General features: G+C 34.7%; 1 protein-coding gene and 1 pseudogene across 1 annotated transcript; one reads left to right on the top strand and one right to left on the bottom strand.

The window, feature by feature from the left end:
* Window positions 1-1,504: 1,504 nt before the first annotated feature.
* Window positions 1,505-2,427, bottom strand: LOC139077167 (olfactory receptor 12D2-like; annotated as a pseudogene).
* Window positions 2,428-19,892: 17,465 nt separating this feature from the next.
* Window positions 19,893-20,840, top strand: LOC103540513 (olfactory receptor 5V1-like). Its single transcript, XM_008507116.1, has one exon. It carries the CDS (start codon window positions 19,893-19,895, stop codon window positions 20,838-20,840), a length of 948 nt encoding a protein of 315 aa, XP_008505338.1.
* Window positions 20,841-22,761: the final 1,921 nt, after the last annotated feature.

Raw genomic sequence — 22,761 nt, 5'->3', positions numbered from 1 at the left:
TGTTCAGTCCTACCATCTGTCCTTTATTGCTTAAAAGTCACTTCGTCCCCATTACTATTAGCAATCCAGCTCTGTGATTATCTCTCCAATCATCAGCTCTGGTCTACAGAAAGTCACCACTGATCTTAGTAATTCTGGTACTCCTCTGCCGGAGCATTTTCGGTGACCTTGTGAATGACATATCTCTTCTGGGCTTTCTTGTGGAACATATTCTGGTGGATTTTCTTTTCTCACATAAAATGTTCACTCTGATATCCCCACTTTCCTGAGTCTAACTTATATCCTTCCCTTTCCATCTGCCTGGGCAACTCAGGCATTTCACCACTGATCTGCATGGGCCACTGCATTCTCTAGCATTCTAAGGGTCACACTGTCAGCAAGTTTGCCCCATCCCTTGTGTCCTTGCCTAAGAATTCAGTGTCCCCAAGTTAAGAGATTTTAATGTAAAATCTAGTTTTATGTTACAGTCTCTTAATCAAGTACCTTCAAAATCCAGTCTCATGGTTACTCCTGTTACTACAGGCTAACTAATACATGTAACTCCTTTGGGTTTAATCTCTTTCTTCCTTTAATAGCTCCAGAACATCTCCAGTTAGTTTATGCAGAGATTTAACTCTAACAATTGGCCTTGCAGTCAGGAAAAGCATACACTATTGCCTACTGTAATATGGAAGAGAGAAAGGGTATCTATTGAAACTGTATGTCAGGAAGAATTGTTAAAGTTCCAACAAATTTCTTTTAGTTGACTATTGTAAAATAAAGGAAGAATGAGATGAGCTATAAACAAAACCATTCAATTTTCAAGCAGAATTTGGAGAAAAATTAAAGAAGCCAGGACAGGCCACTGACAAGCGGTGTAGTTTGGCACCCAGAAAACAAACTCGGGCCACAGGAGCAGAGTGCGCCAAACTTAACCACTAGGCCACTGGGACCCGCCCCTGTCATTTGCTTTAATGTTTGCCTCTATGCTTAGAGAACAAGAAATCACGACATACTTCTTAAAAATTCCCATTCAATTATATGTGAGTTAACATTTACTTTTCTAATTGAGCAACCATGGCCCTAAATTAAAATCCTCAAAATATAAAAGCATCATAATTGTATTTCTCACATTAAAATGTATTAACTTAGAGGGATCATTCAGATAAAGAGGCCTAAATACTATCCATCTATCGAATACATGGGTAATATAGACATATTTCTATACTTAATTTCAGATAGGAACACATTAGAATATGTGACAAATCAATTACATCAACTGATATCCAACAACAAATTCAGAATTAGAGTTTCAAAGCTAGTGTTGCACTTATTCAAGTTCTCTTTATACTACCTATGAATGCATTAATATAACTAGACTGAACTTTCTCATTTATTTTTACTTTATCCAATTCCCTGTGTCAAACATATTGTAAACCATTTGAGAAGCAGTATAATTTTGTATCTCAGCTTTCTCATTACCTGCTTAGTTATGCCTCAGAAGAGTTCTCTAGATTTCTTCAAGTCAGAGTGTCCTCCTGATCACCCTATTCAAGGCCCCCTTCACTTCCTTGTTTCTCAAGGTATAGATCAGTGCATTTAGTACATGAGTGACCACATTATACACGATAGCAATGACCCAGTCCTGGTCCATGTTGCTTCTTGAATCAGGACAGCTGTAGATAAAAACAGGAGCAAAGAAAAGAATAACTACCACGAAGTGGGAGGCACAAGTGGACAGTGCTTTGTGAAGCATGCTGCAAAACGAGTCTTGCAGAAGAGGTGGGTGATGATGTAGAAATAGGAGAGAAGTGTTAGAAAGAATGAGCCCATAGCAATCATCTTTGTGACAGTATTGAGCAGCTACTGGTTGAGCTCAATGTTCCCACAGGCCAAAGCTAACAATGGCTTAAAATTACAGAAGAAGTGATGAACATGGTTAGAACCACAGAAGTTCAAGCGAGAGGTCATTACAGAGTGCAGCAGGGCATGGAAAAAGCCAATGATCCAGATAGTGATAGCCATCTGGGTACAGAACTGGTGATTCATGATTAGAGGGTAATGAAGTGGTTTGCAGATAGCCACAAAGCGGTCAAAGGCTATCACAGCCAACAACTTGGACTCTGTGCTGCCCAGGAAATGGAAGAAATGAAGCTGACTTATGCATCCCAAGAAAGAAATTGCATTGTGTGTAGAGAGGAAGTTCTCTAGCATCTTTGGCAGTTTCACCGTGGAGTAGCAGATATCGAGACATGACAGATTTCCCAGGAAGAAATACATAGGTGAATGGAGTCTTGGATCAGAGACAACAATCGTCAGAATGGCTCCATTCCCAGCCACATTGACAAAATAAATTGCAAGGAAAACAACAAAGAGAAAAGGCCACTGTTCTTGGATATCTGTCACTCCTGGAAGGAGAAATTCGATGACTTATGTTTCATTCAGCATCGCTTAAGAAAAAAACCAAAATAATATGTGGAACACTATTGTAAATGAGAATCAATTCTTCAAGCTCAGGATTTCTTTCTAAGACAAAAATGTTTTAAGGCATAGTATTTCTATTCTATATGATACCAACCTCAGAGGCTGTACAGTATTTGGGGCATTAGACTTAAATATTGACTACCTGTTACTTACACACTGTGACTCAACCATGTTTTCCTTTATTAGATTAATCACTAATATTTTTCTTTCTTCCAGTAATTCAGAGTGTGTTGCTGCCTGTCTTCTCTGGCTGTGAACTTCTACATTCTGATACAACTTTCTTTTTATATTCTTAAGTTAGCTCTAACTGGGGGCAGTTTTTTAAGCACTCCACCACACTGCTATTTCTAGACCTACTTAGAAGCCATCTGAAAGATTTTAACTTAGTAAAAATAGAGAGGGATAAACTCAATACAACTTTAAAGTTCTTAAAACAGTAATAATAGCATTTCCCTCATCTTAGAATGTGAATGGAGCTAGTGGTGTTTTACTGATCTCTTCTGGACCACATCCCTGGAAACACCATAGAGCCTTACTTGAGTAAGAAATAAGACCATGTTAATCAGATATAAGCCTGAAGTGTATTTGAACTTTTATCACTGCTATATGTGATAATGAGCTTACTTTATTCCTATAAGCTGAGCCTTTTGCTTTCTCAAATAGGACTCCCAAATTACTACTTTGATGACAAATGTTATTGTGCTTCTGTTCTCTGGTTGCCCTGGGACTCCTTTTCATTTTCCAGATCACCAAATCCCTGGATAGGAAAAGTTTATCTTCAGGTGGGTTCGTCAGTTCCTTATTTCACTTTACATTGACCTCACCTTGAAGTATGTATGGCTTCAACCTCCTTAAAATCTAATCTTTTCTTATGACTTATTTACTTAGGTTCTGTTTTTATTTTACCTGAAATAATTTTATTCTTCAAATATTAAAGAATATCTACCTCAAGTGGAATTCATCTTTCTTACTTCTAGTTCCACTGATGTGTCACTGGCAGTCATGTCATCTTTCCTGATCCCAGAAGTCTATATGTTTCATGTCAGCTGTCTACAAAATTATCACAAATATGCATCCTTTCTCATTTGCAAAATGTCTTTTCTCTTTTGCCCCTTCTATCAAATAAAATTCTTGTTTTCCACTAAAGGAATGCATTAATTTTCATATCCTTTGCAGAAGTGAAATAATAGTCCTTTCTTTAGTGAACGTTAAACCGCTTGAAGAATTGTACTTAATTATACTAAGGTTTAATATTTGACTAAATTTGCATGATATACTGAAAGGCAGGAAATTTTTTGAATTTTTTTCCCCTTATTTACAAAGTGCCAGAAGTTATCTCCTTTGGGTACAGTGACAAAAACAAACATAATTTCATGAAATAGCTTCCTTTTTTTTCCCTTCATTTAAAGATATAGTGGGTTAACTCTTGAATATTGGGAAGGAAGAAGCAAAGATGTGTGGCAGACTTTTATAGAAGTGAGAGGCACTGAGAGACGAATAAGAACTATAAGGAAATTTGCATAGAGATGCAGATAATAGGGATCTTCCTATAAAAGGAGAATTATTTGATTTTGATAAATCACAGAGAGCTGAAGAAATGATTTAATGTGAATAGAGTAAAAAAGTGAATGAACAGTTCAAGGGACCCCATGGAATTCTAGGCTTTATTCCCTGGAAGAAATTTTGAGAAAATTATCTAACCTCTACTACACCTTCATAAAGGGCTGTTTCAAACAATTTGGAGTAGCTTTCTTTGATAATGTAGGGGAGGAAGACAAATCCTCTACCCTGTAGGTCCTTCTGGCTGGGCTACAAATTAAATTGACATGAGACAGAACAACAGGAGAAAATCAAATAACGTTTTATAACATGTATACATAGGGGAAACCTGGGAAAACTGAGAAACTTGCCACAATGGCCAAGCTACCCAGCTTAAGTATCATCTTCAGCTAAAGACAAAGGAGGATGTTGGAGGTGGAGGGAGTCAGTTATGGGAGATTACCAGAAAAGCACAGTAAACAAGAATAAGGTTATTATGCAGGTTTAACTCCTTGCCTTCTGCCCTGATAAGAGTTTCTAGAGGTAAGCATATCCTTCTCTTCTGGGCACAGAGAGGGAGACACCCTATTAAAGGGAGATTTCCCTTATAAATGTAAATGTCTCTTACAAAAGGATCACCTCTACTACTTTTCAGAGCTTCTTCTGTGTCTACTGTTTCTTAAAAATAATCAACCTGAAATAATACTTATGCCAAAGAGGCATAATTTGGGGTCACCAATTCTGATGCTTCACAATAGACATGTATATTTTGTGTATTTAAATAATTTTATCACTCTGTTTAAAGTAAAAATGATATGCCAAATATAATTTTTGATTCTCTAACCCACAAAACAGCACACATCAAAAATTTGTTTTTGGAAAAAATAAAAAAAACTTTGTACCTTTTAAAGAAAATTAGCAATCAGACTCCCCTGTACTAGATTTATTTCACTGCAATGTCAACATTTAGACATTGAAGAATTGCTTTAAAGAATGTCTAGAGAAGTAGGCATGCTGAATGAAGAATGTGGTATGGCAGTATGGTATGGCAAAAATGAGGGAAGTAAAGTGCCTTCATAATCCACAAACACAATAAGGAGTCCATCATAAGACAGGAAACAAGCTTTAAATCGTAGGTATTTAATTTTAATACTAGGAAGCAGATAGATCACTCATTAATAGATAATATGAGCAAATTCCCAGCCTGTCTCCTATTTTATTCTCTTATACGATTGAGTGTTCAGATTCACAGATAAGAAAGCTTTTTAGGTTGACACTTCTATTGATTACAAACAGTGGAAAAATATTTGAAAGGATAGCTCATGTTGGGATTGCAGTATAAGCTCCTCATTTCCAAGTCTGTTCCTCCTTTTCTGAAATTTTGCTTGACTTTTTATCAGCCACATATGGCTAGACAAAAATATCCTGCGGGAGTATGTCTCCTGGTAACTGAGAAGAATTGTCATAAGAAGAAAATAACACTTTTCCACACCTGCAACATGATTGAGTAGGCTGGGGGAATTCCTATCCTGAGCTCCATTTGTTTTTCTCATTCTTTATATTTTCTTCCCTTACTGTTTTTGTCCCTTAGTTCCTGAACCATAGACAACAACAAAGTTTGTGTTTCCTAGTTTGTGTTCTTATTCAAATATCCTTTTATTTCTTAGGAAGAGTTGTGGATTCACTTTCTCATGTTGGGAATTCCCTTGGAAAATACTCTTTGGTGTATATGGTGGAAAGAAAATTGGTAATGAGTTAATGAATGGAGTCACATCTCATTGCTAAGTATCCCATTGATTGATACAGAAAGATGATTATCTTTAATATTCTATTTGTTTATTAGTATTTTTCTATGGAAACCAAATAAAAAGGAATAAAGAAAGGCAGTATTATTGCTTTGCAGAAGCTCATTATATATTCATCACGGTAATAATTCCTTTTTATTTAATATGTTGCAAATATACAGACAAAAGTAACATTTAATGTGCACTCATTATGTGTAAGTTATTGTTCTGAGTTCTTTACATGTATTAGAACATTTAATTCTTACAAAAACCCAGTGAAGGAGGTACTAAAATCATTCCCATTTTACTACCAGAAAACCAAGTCTTCAAGAATTTAAGTAAATTTCCCAGGTTATAGTGATAAACTGTGAAAGTAGGATTCAAATTGAAGCTTTCCAGTTTTAGAGAAAACTGTAATATGGTTTCCATTCTTCAAACTGTCATCCATCTCAATTTTATTTACAATTTCCTTAGTTCACTAGAATTCTATTATTTTGATGAAATCATGACTAGCAATTTTATTCTTTATTTCTGGTCTTTCTGGAATTTTGTTTATGAAATCATTTTTTTTCCGTAAGCGATAATGATATTCTCTTAAGATTTCTTTTATTTCACTGCCAACTTTATGGGCATGTGACCTAGACAGTTACATAGAGCCCTGTGCTCAGAACAGCCTCACATTTGGCTTAATGCTTTGTTGTTGGCATCTTGATATTCTTAACAATTTTTGAAAAAGAGACCCCACATTTATTTTTACAATGAATGGCACAAATTATTTAACTGCTCATATTCATTAGATTTAAAGTTTTGTATTTTCTACTAAAAATTTTAGTCTTTTAGAGTTCATGTTAACTTGTTATGAAATAACCAGCTAGAATTGACTCTACTTGGTTTCTGTATAGAGAGAAAAACTAGCTATTCTTTCTTCACAGATGTGTGATGCCATCTCTACAATATTCTAAGAGTTCCAAAATATACAGTCTGTTCCTCCACTTTCTATGTTTCCATTGAACAAGCTGTACTTTAATTAGCTTGACTTTATTATAGGTCTTAATATCTTGTAGGTTCAGTCCAATCCTTACTCTTCTCTTGTAAAAATGCCTTGAAGAGGTTTACAGCTCATTTCAAAAGCAATTTCAATGTTTAATCAAATTTGTTTACAGAAGGATGATCTAAGGCTAGCACAAGGAATCAGAAAATTAAGATCCTTAGGTAAAGCCATGATTCTTGAAGAATGGTATGTTACTGAAAAGGATATAATAAACTAAATCTACCCCAAAACAGAGGGAAATTACAAATAGTTCCTTTGTTGTAGCCTAGGTTCTGAGTAAAAAGAAATATCTTCTGGGAGGGTGTAAACGAATACCTGCCTTTCATAGTGTTTAGAGTTTGAATTCATACCACTTGAGAACTTCAGGAACCCCCGAGACAAGATTTAGCATTAAAAGTGATAGTAGGATGGTTATAATCCTAGGTAATCTGAATGAGGTATATATTTCTGAACGTACACCTCCAGAGGTGTCATGAAGAATATTTACATCCAAGATAGTGAAATTTTATTCGAATTGTATTATTTGATCATGTAAGTGAACTAAAATATATATTATAAAACTGCTTTCTGGATGGTATAATTGCAGGTATAAATTATTTCTCAAATCATTTGGATAATTTCCAAATAATTTATAGATTTTAGATAACTTCCCTTGTGAGCTTTTACTTCTTATGATTATTTCTGGGGAAATATATGTTTGCTCCATAATTTGACACAGGAAAGAACAAGAAATTGCAAACTTTTATGTTAAATTGATAGTCATTGGGTGACTTGTAGAAATAATAAGAGAATTTTTCTTGACATGATCAATACTGTTCTTATAGCTGAAATTTCTACCAGTTTCTACTGAACTAAAATAAACTCATTAAGGGCCGGCTCCATGGCTGAGTGGTTAAGTTTGCGTGCTCCGCTGCGGCAGCCCAGGTTTCGGATCCTGGGCGTGGACATGGCACCGCTCGTCAGGCCACGTTGAGGCAGCGTTTCACATCTCACAATTAGAAGGACCTGCAACTAAGATATACAACTGTGTACAGGGGGAGTTTGGGGAGATAAAGCAGAAAAAAAAAAATATTGGCAACAGTTGTTAGCCCAGGTGCCAATCTTAAAAAAAAAAAAAAGGAAGATTGGCCACAGTTGTTATCCCAGGTGCCAATCTTTAAAAAAAATAAAAATAAAAATAAAAAAATAAAATAAACTCATTAAAAATTATCTTGCTTTTACAATGAATTGTGAAATTTTTATATAATAAGTATTTTTATGGGAATGACATGAGCAAGATGGCAGAGTAGGAGGTAACTCACTCATATCCCACCATAGCAACTATAATTTGGCAGCTGCCCACAAATAAAAGTGCCTTTTGTGGGAGTTTTGAGGTCCATCTAGGAGCCTGCAACAACCTGCTGGAGCCCAAGACATATAAAGGCCATTTTCAAAAAGGAGACCTTTGCCCAGCTGGCAGGCTCAGCAACCATAGTCCCACCTATAAACCCAAAAATAGCTCCATTTCCTTGTGGACTCAGCTACAAAATCATATGGCCTTGGTCCTGCCACTAGCACCATCCACCAAAGAGCTCAACAGGAGTCATACCTGCCAGTGCCTCAGGTCACAGGCCTGTCAACATTGATCCCAGCTATGGATTCTGAATCAGCCAATGACCTGGTTCCACTCCCTCTTTGCCTCCATTATTGACTGCCCAGGGACCTGTCAGGAGACATGCCTGGTCATACCCTTGAAGGTAGGCCACTGACCTTGGTCTGACCACACATTAGGAAGTGGCCCCATATCCTGGCTTAGGCCTCCTGCAGTAAAGGGCAGGAAGTGAGAAAGCATACAGGACATATGAGACACCATAAGGCAAATGCATATACACATTATGAGATTACCAGAAGAAGAGAGAAAGGAGTAGAGGGCTTATTTAAAGAAATAATGGCTAAAAACTCCCAAATCTTGGGAGGTATATGCACATCTAGATTCGTGAAGCTCAAAGGATTCCAAGCAGATTCAATTCAGAGAAGATTACACTGAGATTCATTGTAATAAAATTGTCCAAATTCAATGACAAAAGAAGAATTTTGAAAATAGCAAGAGAAAAACATCTAGTCACACACAATGGAGTCCTCATAAGGTTATCAGTGCTTATCTCAAAAGAACCTTCAGGACAGGAGAGAATGGGATACTATACTCAAAGTGCTGAAAGAAAAAAATGCCAACCAATAATATTCTATCCAGCAAAACTGTCCTTCAAAAATTATATGAGGTAAATACTCTCCCAGATAAACAAAAGCTGAGGGATCACTTCTGAACAACTGATGGATCAAAGAAGTTAAAAGTAAAATAGAAGGATATCTTAATACAAATGAAAATGAAAACACAACACACTGAAACATGGGATGCAACAAAAGCAGGTCTAAGAGGAAAGTTGATAGGAATGAATGCCAACATTAAGAAAAAGTAAAATCACCAACAAGAAACTAATGTTACACCTTATGGATCAAGAAAAATAAAAAGAAGCTAAGCTCAAAGTTAGCAAAAGGAAGGAAATAATAAATATTAGAGCAGAAATAAACAAAATGTACAATAGAAAAGATCAACAAAACTATGCATTGGTTTTCTGAAAAGACAAAAAAAAAATTGAAAAATCGTTAGCTAGACTGACCAAGAAAAAATATAGAGGATTCAAATAAAAAATATGTAAGTTAAAGAAGAGACATTACAGCTGATGTCATGGAAATAAAAACTACTATGAAAGTCTAATATGAATAATTATACTCTAAAAAATTAGATAACCTAGAAGAAATAGGTATGTTCCTAGAAACATACAACCTACCGAGATTGAATTGTAAAGAAATTGAAAATCTGAACTGATCAATAATGAGTAAGGAGATTGAAGCAGCAATCAAAATCCTCCCAACAACAACATAAAAGCCCAGGACCAGAAGGCTTCACTGGTGAATTCTAACAAATATTTAAAGAGGAATTAGCGTCAATCTTCCTCAAACTCCTCCAAAAAAATTGAAGAAGAGTGAACAGTTCCAAACTCATTTTATGAGACCAGAATTATCCTCATACCAAAATCAGATTGGGACACTACAGGAAAAGAAAATTACAGGCCAATATCCCTGATGAACATAGATGCAAAAATCCTCAACAAGATACTATCAAATTGAATTCAACAGAATGTTTAAAAGATCAGAACTGTGAACAAGTGGGATTTATACCCGGATAAGGATGGATGGCAAGGATTGTTCAACGTAAGCAAATCAATAAACGTGTACACCACTTTAAGAGAATGAGGGATAAGATTCCCACAATCATCTCAATAGATGCGGAAAGAGCATTTGACAAAATTTAACACTGTTTCATGACAAAAACTCTCAGAAATTAGATATAGAAGATAGGTACTTTCACATATTAAAGGCCATATATGACAAGCCCACAGCTAACATCATACTTAATGGTAAAAACCTAAAAGTTTTTTCTCCAGCATCGGGAGCAAGACAAGGGAGCCCACACACAACACTCCCATTCAACATAGTACTGGAGGTCCTGGGTAAAGCAATCAGGCAATAAAAAGAAAAAAATCCAAATCAGAAACAAAGAAGTTAAGTTTCTCCATTTATAGACAATAAAATTTTATGAAAACAGTGAAGACTTCACTAAAAATCTGTTAAAACTAGTAAACAAATTTATTACAGTCTCAAGATACAATATCAATACACAAAAATCAGGTGCATTTATATACACTGACAACAAACTACCCAAAAAATGAAGTAAGAAAACTATCCCCTTGTGCAGAGCAAACAAATAGTCAACAAAGTGAAAAGGCAACCTAAGGAATGGGAGAAATATTTGCAAACCCTATTATCTGATAAGAGGTTAATACTTAAAATATATACAGAATTCATACAATTCAACAGAAAAAAATAATCTGATTAAAAATGGGCAAAGGAACTGAACAGAGGGTTTTCCAAAGAAATACATAAATGGCCAATGAGTGCATGAAACAGTACTAAACTCCAGCGATCATCAAGGAAATGAAAATCAAAACCACAGAGAGATATCATCTCACATCTGTTAGAATAACTATTATCAAAAAGTTAACACATAACAAATGCTAGCAGAGATGAGGAGAAAAGGGAACACGTGCACCCTTGGTGAGAATATAAATTAGTGCAGCCACTATGGAAAACAGAATGGAAATTCCTTAAAAAATGAAAAAGGGTACTAGCACATGATCCAGCAATCTCACTTCTTGGTATTTACCTGAGGAAAATGAATTAACTATCTTGAAGAGTTATCTACACCCTCGTGTTTATCGCATTATTTGCAACAGCCAAGACATGGAAACAACCTAAATGTCCATCAATAGATGAGTGGACAAAGAAAATGTGATACATACACGCACACACATACACATTATTCAGAAGATTATTCAGCCATAAAAAAGGAAATACTGCCATTTCTGACAACATGGATGAACCTTGAGAACATTATGCTAAATATAATGTCTGACAAGAAAGACAGATACTGTATGATCTCACTTATATGTGGAATCTAAAAAAGCTAAACTCATAGAATCAGAGAGTAGATTGGTGGTTTCTGGGGTGTGGGGTAAAAGAGATTAGTCAAACGATACACATTTCTAATTATAAGGGGAAAAAGTTCTGAGGACCTAAGGTATAGCTTGATGACTATATTTAACAATATAGTATTTCTTACTTGAAACTTGCTACAAGAGTAGATTTTAAATGTTCTCACCACCACCACAACAAATGGCAATTATGTAAGGTAAGGGAGTATTTACAAATCTTATCACAGTAAACATTTTGCAAAATGTATGTGTATCAAATCATTACACTGTACACCTTAATCTTAGACAGTATTATGTATCTATTATATGTTAATAAAGCTAGGAAAAAAAGAACGACAGTGCCTCCCTCAAATCACATTCAGTTTCTAAAGAAAATAAATAAACATAAGGAATGTAGTAATGTATTTTACATACTATTATTTCTTAATATCATCTTATAATAATAACTCTTCATAAAGACTTCAATTTTAACTTAGGAATTTTAAGGAAAGATAGATGTCCATAGCAGTAAAAGTGACAGAGGTGCCTCTTAAAGGAAGCAGGAACACATCTTTAGCATACTGGCCTTAGTTAGATTGGCTCTTTTCTGAATACAGCAACAAGGATACAAAGCAATGACAAGAATTGGTATTGATTTTCTGGGTGAACTTTTCAGAGAGAAGGTTATTCTGTGGAAGATGCAGAAATGATGAAAAGTCAGGAATTATTTTAGCCTCCTGGATAGATTTACTGTGGTCGTGTTTGCTAAGTCGATCATAGTGATTGTATTCTTTATTATCCAATAAAGCAAGAAAAAATATTCCTTAATCAATAGAAGCAGATAAAATATTTTCATAATCCTCTTTGGGAAGAATACATTGAAAAGAAGAAACTAATTGAAAAACAAACCAGACTAAATACAACATGTAGTTTGTAGCTAATAGATGCTTTGGCATCAGCCCTGATGGCAAGAATGGTGGATTTCTTCATTGTATTTCACTGAATTTTCTCTCTTGCCCACCAAACTGGGAAAAGCTGAGAGTGTAGAAAATAAATGATGGAAAAAAAAAGGAAAACCATCTCATTAACAATAACATTAAAGAGAATAAATACTTAGGAATAAATTTAACCAAGGAGGTGAAAAATCTGTACACTGAAAACTATATTGATCAAATAAATTGAGGAAGACTCAAATAAATGGAAAGAGACTTCATTTTCTTCATTTGGAAGAATTAATATTGTTAAAATGTCCATATTTCCTAAAGCAGTCTACAGATTCAATGCAATGCCAATAAAATTCCAATGACATTTTTTACAAAAATGGAAAAAACAATCAAAATTTGTGTGACACCACGAAGGACTCCAAGTAAACAAAGCAATCATGAGCAAGAATAGTAAAACATGAAGCATCAGACTTCCTGATTTCAAATTATATTACAAAGCTACAATCAAATTTGTAAGGTACTGCCGTAAAAGCAGACACATACACCAGTGGAAGAAAATAGAGAACCTACTCATGTACAGCCAAGTTATCTTTGACAAGGACATTAACAATACACAATGGGGAGAGAATAGTCTCTTCAATAAGTGATGCTGGGAAATTCTGGTATTCACATATAAAAGAATGAACTGGGGACTCATATCTTACACCATATACAAAAATTAAATCAAAATGAATTAAAAGCTTAAGGGTAAGACTTTAAACTATTTCCTAGAATAAAACATAGGGAAATAGCTCCTGACATTGGTTTTGGCAAGGATTTTTTGGATATGGCAGAAAAAGCACAAGCAGCAAAAGGAAAAATATAGAAGTGGGACTATATCAATATAAAAATCTTCTGCACAACAAAGGAAACAATCAACAAATTAAATTACAGCCTATGGAGTAGGAGAAAATATTTGCAAACCCTATATCTGATGAGGTTAGTATCTAAAATATATAAGAAACACCCACAACTCAATAGGAAAATAACAAATAACATTAAAAAAATGAGTAAAGGAACTGAATAGACATTTCTCTGAAGAAGACACAAATGGCCAACAGGTATGTAAAAACACGCTCACCATCACTTATCATCAGAGAAATGGAAATCAAAACCACAATGGGATATTACATCACACCTGTTAATATGAACAAATTTATCAAATTTGTTTTATCAAAAAGACACAAGATAACAAGTTTTGGTGAGAATGTGTAGAATTTGCAACCTTGTACATTCCTTGCAGAAATGTACATTGTACAACCATTATGGAAAATTTTAGTGTGATGTTTCCTCAAAAAACTAAAAATAGATGCACCATATGATCCAGATATCCTACTTTTGAGCATTTATTCTGAAAAATTGAAATTATGATCTTGAAAAGATATTTGCATTCCCTTGTCCATTGCAGCATTATTTAAAAATAGTTAAGATATGGAAAAAAACCCCAAATGTCCATAATGGAAGAGTGCATTAAGAAAATGTGTTATATACACCAATGGAATATTATTAAACCATGTAAAAGAAGGAAATCCTGCCATATGTGATAACATGGTTGAATGTGGGGACACTATACTAAGAGAAATAAGCCAGTTAGAGGACAAATACTACATGATTCCACTTATATGAGGAGTCTGAAATATTCAAACCCACAGAAGCAAAGAGTAGAATGGTAGTTGCCATTGATGAAGAAATGGGGTAAAAGGGAAGATGTTGGTCAATAGGTTTAAAGTTTTAGTTATGCAAGATGAATAAGTTCTGAGGATCTACAGTGTGGTGACTATAGTTAACATACTGTACTGTACATTTGAAATTTGCTAGGAGAGTCTATCTTCAGTTCTCGTTACACACAAAAAGGGTAACTATTTGAGGTGATGGACGTGTTACATTTGATTGTGATAATCATTTTGCAATCTATACCAAATCATCAGTTATATACCTTAAATATGTACAATTTTTATTTGTCAATTATACCTCAATAAAGGTGCAAAAATAAATATCTTTATTATTGAAGAAGTCACACAATTTGTTGAGTGAAATGCCTTGTGTAATTAATTGACAATTTCTTTTTTTCTTTGATGAGGAAGATTGGCCCTGAGCTAACATCCATTGCCAATCATCCTATTTTTGCTTGAGGAAGATTGTCTCTGAGCTAACATCTATGCTAATCTCCCTCTATTTTGTATGTGAGATGCCACCACAGCATGGCTTGATGAATGATGTGTAGGTCCATGCCCAGGATATGAACCCATGAACCCTGGGCCTCCAAAGTGGAGCATGCAAACTTAACCACTATGCTACCAGGCCAGCTCCTGGCTTAATTTTTTATTAAATTTTGATTGTCTTTAATCCTTAAGACTTTAATATTATTGTTTCATCCTGTGTCACATTGCAAATGTTCAAAACTTATGGGGACCTCGGTTTGTTTTCATTGGTAGTTGGATGGGGGGCAGCAAATTAACATTATTGGAACAGGACCATCTAGAGGATAAAAAGTCTCTCAAATCAGTATCTTTATGGGAGAGATCTTTATGAAATAACCCTGAAGGATTATTCAGTTCACTTGAGACCTTTTTATTTCCAGTCCCTAAAGCAGCATGTCCTGCTTCTCTAACTCTCAGAACATTGGCACTCAGCTAGGGATGCCTGGCTCCCAAGTGTTTCCAAAAGCATGGAAACTCCAGAGACAATGCCTCTGTCGTTCTAAGGGTCCATAAAAGCAGCCTCATACCAGTTTCTGGGAATCTGAATTTTAATATCTACTCTTATGCTCTCTTTTATACTACAGGCAAGTATTTTCTACCTCTTCTTTTTCTCCTCCTCTTCTTTTGACTTAACTCTTAGATTTATGATTTTCTTCGACTACACTCTTTGGAAAACAGTAGAGAATAGCTGGGAAGGAAGGAAATTAAAGATCTTGTGGAACCCTATTCAAGGGAGGCAATCAAGATATCTGTCTTGGCTCTGGGTGTATGGGGCAACCCAAGTGTATGTAAACTCTCTACCTTCCTTCAGTGTGTAATTTTTCAGCTACAGGAAGCTGTTTGGCTCTCCAAAATACTTGCTTCATCTGTTCTGCTGATATTAGGAATGCTTTTAAAAAAGAACCAATCTTTCAGTCCACATCAGTGAAAAGGTAAAAATCTTGCTGGATGATAGAATGTATTGACGTGAATGATTGTTATCAAATCCCTATTATATGAGAAACAAATAAATGAAATGGATCTGTTTAGTCTGGAGAGTTAAAGTTTCACGTAGTGAAATCTTTTATGTAGAAGAGGGAGCAAACTTTACCTGTGGTTTCAGGGGGCAGACCCAGGACCAAATATGTGAAATAACAATAATAATAACATCTACCATTTCTCTTTGTTATTACGTACTGTAGACTATGTTAAATACTAAATGCATTACCTCATTTAATGCTTTCAACTTTCTTATGATGGAGATATTGTTATTTTCATTTATTAAGGAGAAGGAATTTTAAAACTTGCTAGTGGTCACACAGCTAGTAAGTAGGTAGAAAAGCTGAAATTTTTTAGTGTTCACACAGCTAATAGGTAGAGGAGCCTGAGTTTAACCATCCTTCCAGCTATAAAGATTAAAGCACAATGCAAAAAAGAATTTTCTAACACTTGGATTTGTCTAAATGTGGAATAGGCTACCCTTACAGGTTTTGAATCTTTCATCAATGCAGTGTTCGATGTTAGGCCGGTTTATCGCCTGGCCAAACAACTGTGCAGGATAGTTTAGTGGCCAGATTAGATTACTTTTAAAGGCTCCTTCCAAACTGGAATTATAGATTTCCCATTCTACATGTTCTGTGAGAGATAGTTCAAGATATACCGTTGAATTTTTAGCATGAAGCACAATGCTTGGCACTCAGTAATGCTCACTGATAACAGCCAGGGTGAGCAGTGGCTTAGTTAGAGGTCAGTGTGAGAGAGAAGATGGAGTCTGGTGGTGCAGCAGATGACAGCATCTCTCAGGATTTCTGCCTTCTTTGTTATTTTTCAATTGATACATGCAGTGTTATCAGTTCTAGAGAATTCAATGATCAATGGGAAGTATTATATCATGGAATTTTCCCCTTTGTTTACTAATCTAAACACTACGAAAATACCCTCACTGGGTCAAACAACAACCAAACCACTCTCCAAAATGGGGTTCTTCAAAATGGGAGTTTCTTATTTGTATACAGGACAAGGCATTCAGATGATGCACAGGAGAGTTTGACGTGTAAATGAATTCAGATTAAATCCCTCATTTTAATGTTAATAGAAATTCTGGAAGCCAGTTTATATTTTTCCTTAGCTCCAGGCCTGAAACTTTAGGATTACTATTTCTTTGTCTTTCATTCAATTCTCCACTGAGATGGAATTCAAGTACTGTCCCCCGTAGATTAACTCAGGAGAGATTTCCTTCATGAAAAGCTTATTTTTCATGGCACCCAAACAATGCATGGTTTCATGAAGTTAAGCAGAAATAAAATGCTTTAGGTTGATTAAATGTATTTTTGACTATTCCACAATTTTTAAAAACAAGATTCTGTCTTAATCCCAATTTCAATAATATTTCCTATGAAATATTATTCCTGCCTTAATCCATTTTAGCACGTGTTATGGAAACAAATAGTTTGGCCTACTTAGAAAAAAACTAAATAATTACAAATAAAAAGCCAAATGAAATTTATCATTTGGCCTTGAATTACCAATTATCATCTTAGATTCTATGTTGTTTTGCTTGGGAGCAAACAAATAACTTACCTAGTTTCTTTAATATTTTTTATTTTAGCAATTGTAAGTATATATATAGACAAAATTTTATCTTATGTCCAAGAGATCTAGGTTTAAAATTCTCCTTTATTTTGTGTGTGAGTGTTTATAAATTCCGACTTCTATTGAAAACATCTGAATTAGACTAATTCAAATTTTTTATGGATCTGGAGAGATTTAGAAATGGCAAAGATGAATGGGCTTTGGTCTCATTAGAGCCAATGCTATCCCAAGCATTATTTATTTTACTCAGTGTTTTATTTCTTATTTGCTATCTGAGTTGTAATGTGCTATGATCATTATTAGAATACTTAATTTACTTGGGTCATTAATTGTGACACCACATTCCCAAAGCCATTAATGAGAAATTAAAAATTTTTGTTTCTTCATGATATTAAGCAATCAGTATGGATAATTGGTGAAACTAACCTGTTATTTTGTATCATAAAATCTAAATATTTTCCTGGAATTTTAGAGACAGATAATTCTTGTAATTTTACATATGAATCAGTTGAGAACTAGAAAGTTTAAATAATATTCCCATGTTCAAACAACTAGTGGGTGGTAGAACTGAGGAGATGACCGAAAGATTCTGACTCTCTTGTCATGAAAGTTGTTCTCTCATTTATATTATATTGTCTTTAATTGTCTAAGGTTGCCTACTTTATAGTAACTTCCCCCACTCAAAATATAATATTAAAAAATGATAGTTGGGCAAAATACATCAAATATGTAAATATCTTTATATCCATTTATACTTTCTAGGAATGTGCTTTTAGGAAATAACAAAAGATATGCAGAAATATTATGAAAATGCATGTTCATTATTATAATTTATAATAGCAAACAAAAAGGAAAAAAATGCCCACCATTTGGTTTGGGCTTTATGCAAATCTGGTGTATCCATATGATGGACTTAAATATAACCATTGAAAACCATATTGTAGAAAAATTTTAATGACAGAAGAGATATCATAATATGGTACAGGATACAAAATTATGTACAATCTTATCTCTATTTTAAATATATATGCATAGGAAAATTATTGGAAGGATGTATCCAATCCTTCAGTGGGTAGGATGACTTTAGCTTATTTCTTTATAGTTTTCTTTATTTTCCAAGCACTCTATGATTAGTGTATTTTACTTTTATGACCAGAAAATATATACAAACCTAGAAAAAAAGAGAATGCAAGGTAAATATGGATCTTGCTCAGTTTCTATAAAAGTGGAAAACTTTCCTTTAGAAATTCCGCTATCTTCTGCCTGTAGATTTAATTAAAAAAAAATTCTCCATTCCAAAACACTCTGCAACCTGAAAATTTGTCTGTAGGGACTCGAAGTAGCTTGGTGATTTAAGAATTGGACAATCTATCAACAATATCTATCAACAATAGATGAACTTGGTATTTATAAACAAAAAGATGAGAATAATTGAGGTGCTTATCCAGCAATGGGACTGAGTCAGGCCAAATTCACCATTAAGTTTTGACCATTTTCCTTTGCCACCAATAGTTTGCGTTAATATAGTTGGGAAGTATAAATGTCTGGTGGAGATGAATGATGAGCAATGGTGACTCAGAATATTTGATCTGCGTCGGGCCCATGTTCTTGATGAACAGAGAAATGTTTTGAAGTCTGGAGGTATACAGTTAAGAACTAATGAGAGATATTCAAAAAGCAAAAATATATTGACTACATAGTCATTGTTCTGAGTCCAAGGGAGACAGTCCCACTTTGTGTGCAAAATAGTATCATGATGCGGGAAAATATAAGATATCTATGTGTTCTATTCTCTATGTTACCTGTGAAATTTCTATGGATCTCTGCACTCTGTTTTGATTTTTTCTGAACCAAAGTACAGCCTTACATAATTTTATAAACACTGTTTTGGGTACCCATTACATTTGATCGGAATTGGCATTCAAGAGGAAACATTTTCCATCCTAGATAACGCGAATTGTACTGGCTGAGGAAGGCTATTTGAGTCTATAATGAGACAAAGTATTGAAAATGTTTTATTCACCAAACCTGGGACAGAAAAGATGTCTTTTTTTCTATTCTCAAGTGTTCTTTCCACTGGGGAGTGCATTCAATAACTAATTCCATTGATACCATTCTCATCTCCATGTCTTAGAGCCGTGTATTGTAAGAATCTGCTCCAGGATATGCTAACTAATATAAACTATCATTTATTTTATGAATTTTATCAAAGTACATAGTATCATATTCTGGTACCACCTTGTTTTTTACATTTTATTTTCCACTCTCATTATCTTAAAATATAACCTATGTTAAAACTATAAAAAGCATCTCCAAGAGTGCAAAGAGGACAAGGAGGTATTGCAAGGAGACATTCAAATAACCCCACAACTCTTACACAAATTGTCTGATGGATATTCACTAACCATCCTCTAAATACAATGGGGTGTGAGACAAGGGCCCTACCATTTCCTGTCTACATAGATAGCTCTTATTTTGCATGTGGACTTTTTTGCTGCATATTTACTTTTTCCTGTAAATATGCTACTAATGTTCTGAAAGAGATGTGTCCCATAGGAAATATTGAAATTTGTGGGTTTTTTTAATGTGATTATTCTTGTACACCACTATGATTTGTTATGGATTCTAAGTGTCCTAGTGTTTATCCTGACATAGATAATGCTTATTTCATCTGAAAGGCTATATTTTCTCGTAGATTGCTGCTGTTGTAGCACATGAATACTGGAATCATGGGAAGAGAAAACCAAACTCTGTCTGAATTCATCATCTTAGGATTCTCCAACCTAAATGATTTGCAATTTTTACTCTTCACAATATTCCTTATGATCTATCTCTGTACCCTAGGAGGAAATATCTTCATTATTTTGGCAACATTGACTGATACCCAACTACATACGCCTATGTATTTTTTTCTGAGGAATTTGGCCTTTCTGGACATCTGTTACACCACCACCAATGTCCCCCAAATGATGGTCCATCTCCTATCAAAGAAGAAAACCATTTCCTATGGGGGCTGTGTAACTCAGCTTTTGGCATTCCTTTTCTTTGTAGGGGTAGAGTGTCTTTTGCTGGCAGCAATGGCATACGATCGTTACCTTGCAATCTGTGAACCCTTAAGGTATTCAGTTATTATGAACAAGACCCTGTATAGCCAGTTAGGAGCCTCATGCTGGGTTACTGGTTTCCTCAACTCAGTGGTGCACACAGTACTGACATTCCGCCTGCCCTTCTGTGGCAACAACCAGATTAATTATTTCTTCTGTGACATCCCCCCTTTGCTGATCTTGTCTTGCAGTGACACTTCTGTCAATGAGTTGGTGTTACTCTTCATTGGGGTCTTCATTGGATGGGCGCCTTTCCTAGGTATCATCCTTTCCTACCTTTATATCGTCTCTACTATCTTGAAGATTCGTTCTTCTGAAGGGAGGCAAAAGGCCTTTTCTACATGTGCCTCCCACTTGGTCATTGTCCTTCTCTATTATGGCAGCTCCATCTTCACATATGTGCGACCTATCTCATCTTACTCATTGGCAAAAGACCGGCTGATCTCAGTACTGTACAGTATTGTCACTCCCATGCTAAACCCCATAATTTACACTTTGAGGAATAAGGATATTAGAAAGGCCCTGAGAGCTGTGGGAGAAAAAGTAGCAGCATTCAAATTTCATTTCCCTTGAAATGTGTTTATTTTTCTAGGATGATGAATAATGTTAGAAAACTATTTTTCTTGCAGATGCTATCTGGTTACTTCTTGCTAACACTGTTAATAAAACTCTACGAATTAAAAGTTAGAATCCATGATAAAACAAATGGAGCACAATATTAAAAATAGATGAATCTACATAAAGAGTTAGTGGATGTTTTTTGTACTAATTCTTGAAACACGTCTCTATGTTCTGTTTGTTCAAAACTATTTCTAAATAAAAAGCTTAAAAAGTTAATTTGAAGCTTATGAGCATAACTGAATATATATGTTTGTCTCTACATGTTGCATGATTTTGGTTATTTAGCAACCATGTCAAATATATTCTTCAGACAATCTGCTGTTCCTAAAATTTGATTTTGTCCTATAGTAAACTATTCATTGGCTTGTGCTTCTGTTTCTTGCAATTTTTCTCTAAAAGTTGCCTTCCTTTGTCATCTTCCTCCTTATGTTTACTGTACTTTCAAAATCTTGAAACATTTTCTCCCAAGGAATCGGAAAATCCTTGTTTTCATACACTGTCAATACATTTTTCTGTTGGTAATGACCATATAATGCTTACGCTAGTCTGTCATAATTTTGTTTCCATAAAATGATCAGTTCATCTCAATTTTCAACATAATTCTAATGAACATCCTAAATTCCACATTGTGCCCGAGGAACATGGACTTTTATAGAAATGCATAAATCATGATGAACTGGGTTCTCTCAACTTCAGCTTTGAAGACACTTGAGATTTTTCTCCAGATTCCTAGAACAAAATCTGATTTATCTTCATTTGGAAAAAACTGTGTCATAGTCCCTGTACTCTTGTTTATATTCTTCTCCTCTTTAAATATGTGACATATATCCATCTTCTTTGAGGAATCTTCTAGAAATAACTCCATTTTACATGTTATGAGGCTTCTGTGCTTCTTAAGATAGGACACATTTTTTTTACAAAACACAGTTTATTTGCACAATAAAATTTAGAAGAAAGAATACATCTTGATTTTTCAAGAGACGTAAAATATTCAGTTCACATGCTATTTAAATTTAAGTCAGGGAATACAACATACATTTAAAAAAAAGATGAGTACATGACTTTTAATTCCATATCATTCCAGGTAAAAAAGAAATAGTGAGATTTAGAAGACAAGCAGAGGTGTGAAAGGTAAAATGAACAACTTAGAAAAAAGGGTAAGGGAAGAGAAAAAAAAAAAAAAAACAGGAAAGAAGAGAGCAAGAGAAAGGAAGGAAAGGAAAAGAACCTAGAGGGATAAGAGTCCTATAGTCCTCCAAGAGAGGGAGAGACAAAGAAAGAAAAAAAACTGAGACAAACATGGAGCTGATGTTGCCATAGTGCCTTTCTGCACAATTGCACAATTTGTCTCAGAATTATCATCTCATTACTCTTACATTCACTTCCTGCCATCTAACTTAAAGCTCTTATTTCAATTTTAGATTACTTTTTTAATACCTTAGTAGCTTTTTCCATTTCATTTTAACCTGATCTAATAAAGCTGTCACACACTTCGGGAGTAATCAGCCTAAAATTCTGCCATTCTAACCAGAAAAGTTATTTTCTGTGAATTGATTTATCCCCACTCTTATGAGAAGATTTCCTGGACAATTCTATCTAAAGTAGCGTGCTCCCCTCCCCAGTTACTTTCTACACCACCCCCCTATTTATTTTCTCCATAGCACTTATCAGTATCTGTAATCATATCATTTATTCATTTGTTTATTTTTATTTTGTTTTCATCACTAGAATATAAACTACATTAAGGCAAGAACCTAGTTAACTTGTTCACTGCTATACTCCCAGTACTTAGAGCAGTGTCTGATATATAATAGACTCTTTAAATATGCTTGAATCAATCAATCAATTAATGCATTTACCAGAGTATCACGGC

The sequence above is a fragment of the Equus przewalskii genome, chromosome 19, assembly GCF_037783145.1.
Source record: "Equus przewalskii isolate Varuska chromosome 19, EquPr2, whole genome shotgun sequence".
In the NCBI taxonomy this organism is placed as follows: Eukaryota; Metazoa; Chordata; class Mammalia; order Perissodactyla; family Equidae; genus Equus; species Equus przewalskii.
The sequence above is the reverse complement of the archived record's forward strand: the minus strand, read 5'-3'. Positions and strand labels throughout refer to the sequence as shown.

Excerpts from the sequence above, each read along its gene's own strand:
- LOC103540513 (XM_008507116.1), top strand. The coding sequence starts at position 19,893 with ATGGGAAGAGAAAACCAAACTCTGTCTGAATTCATCATCTTAGGATTC.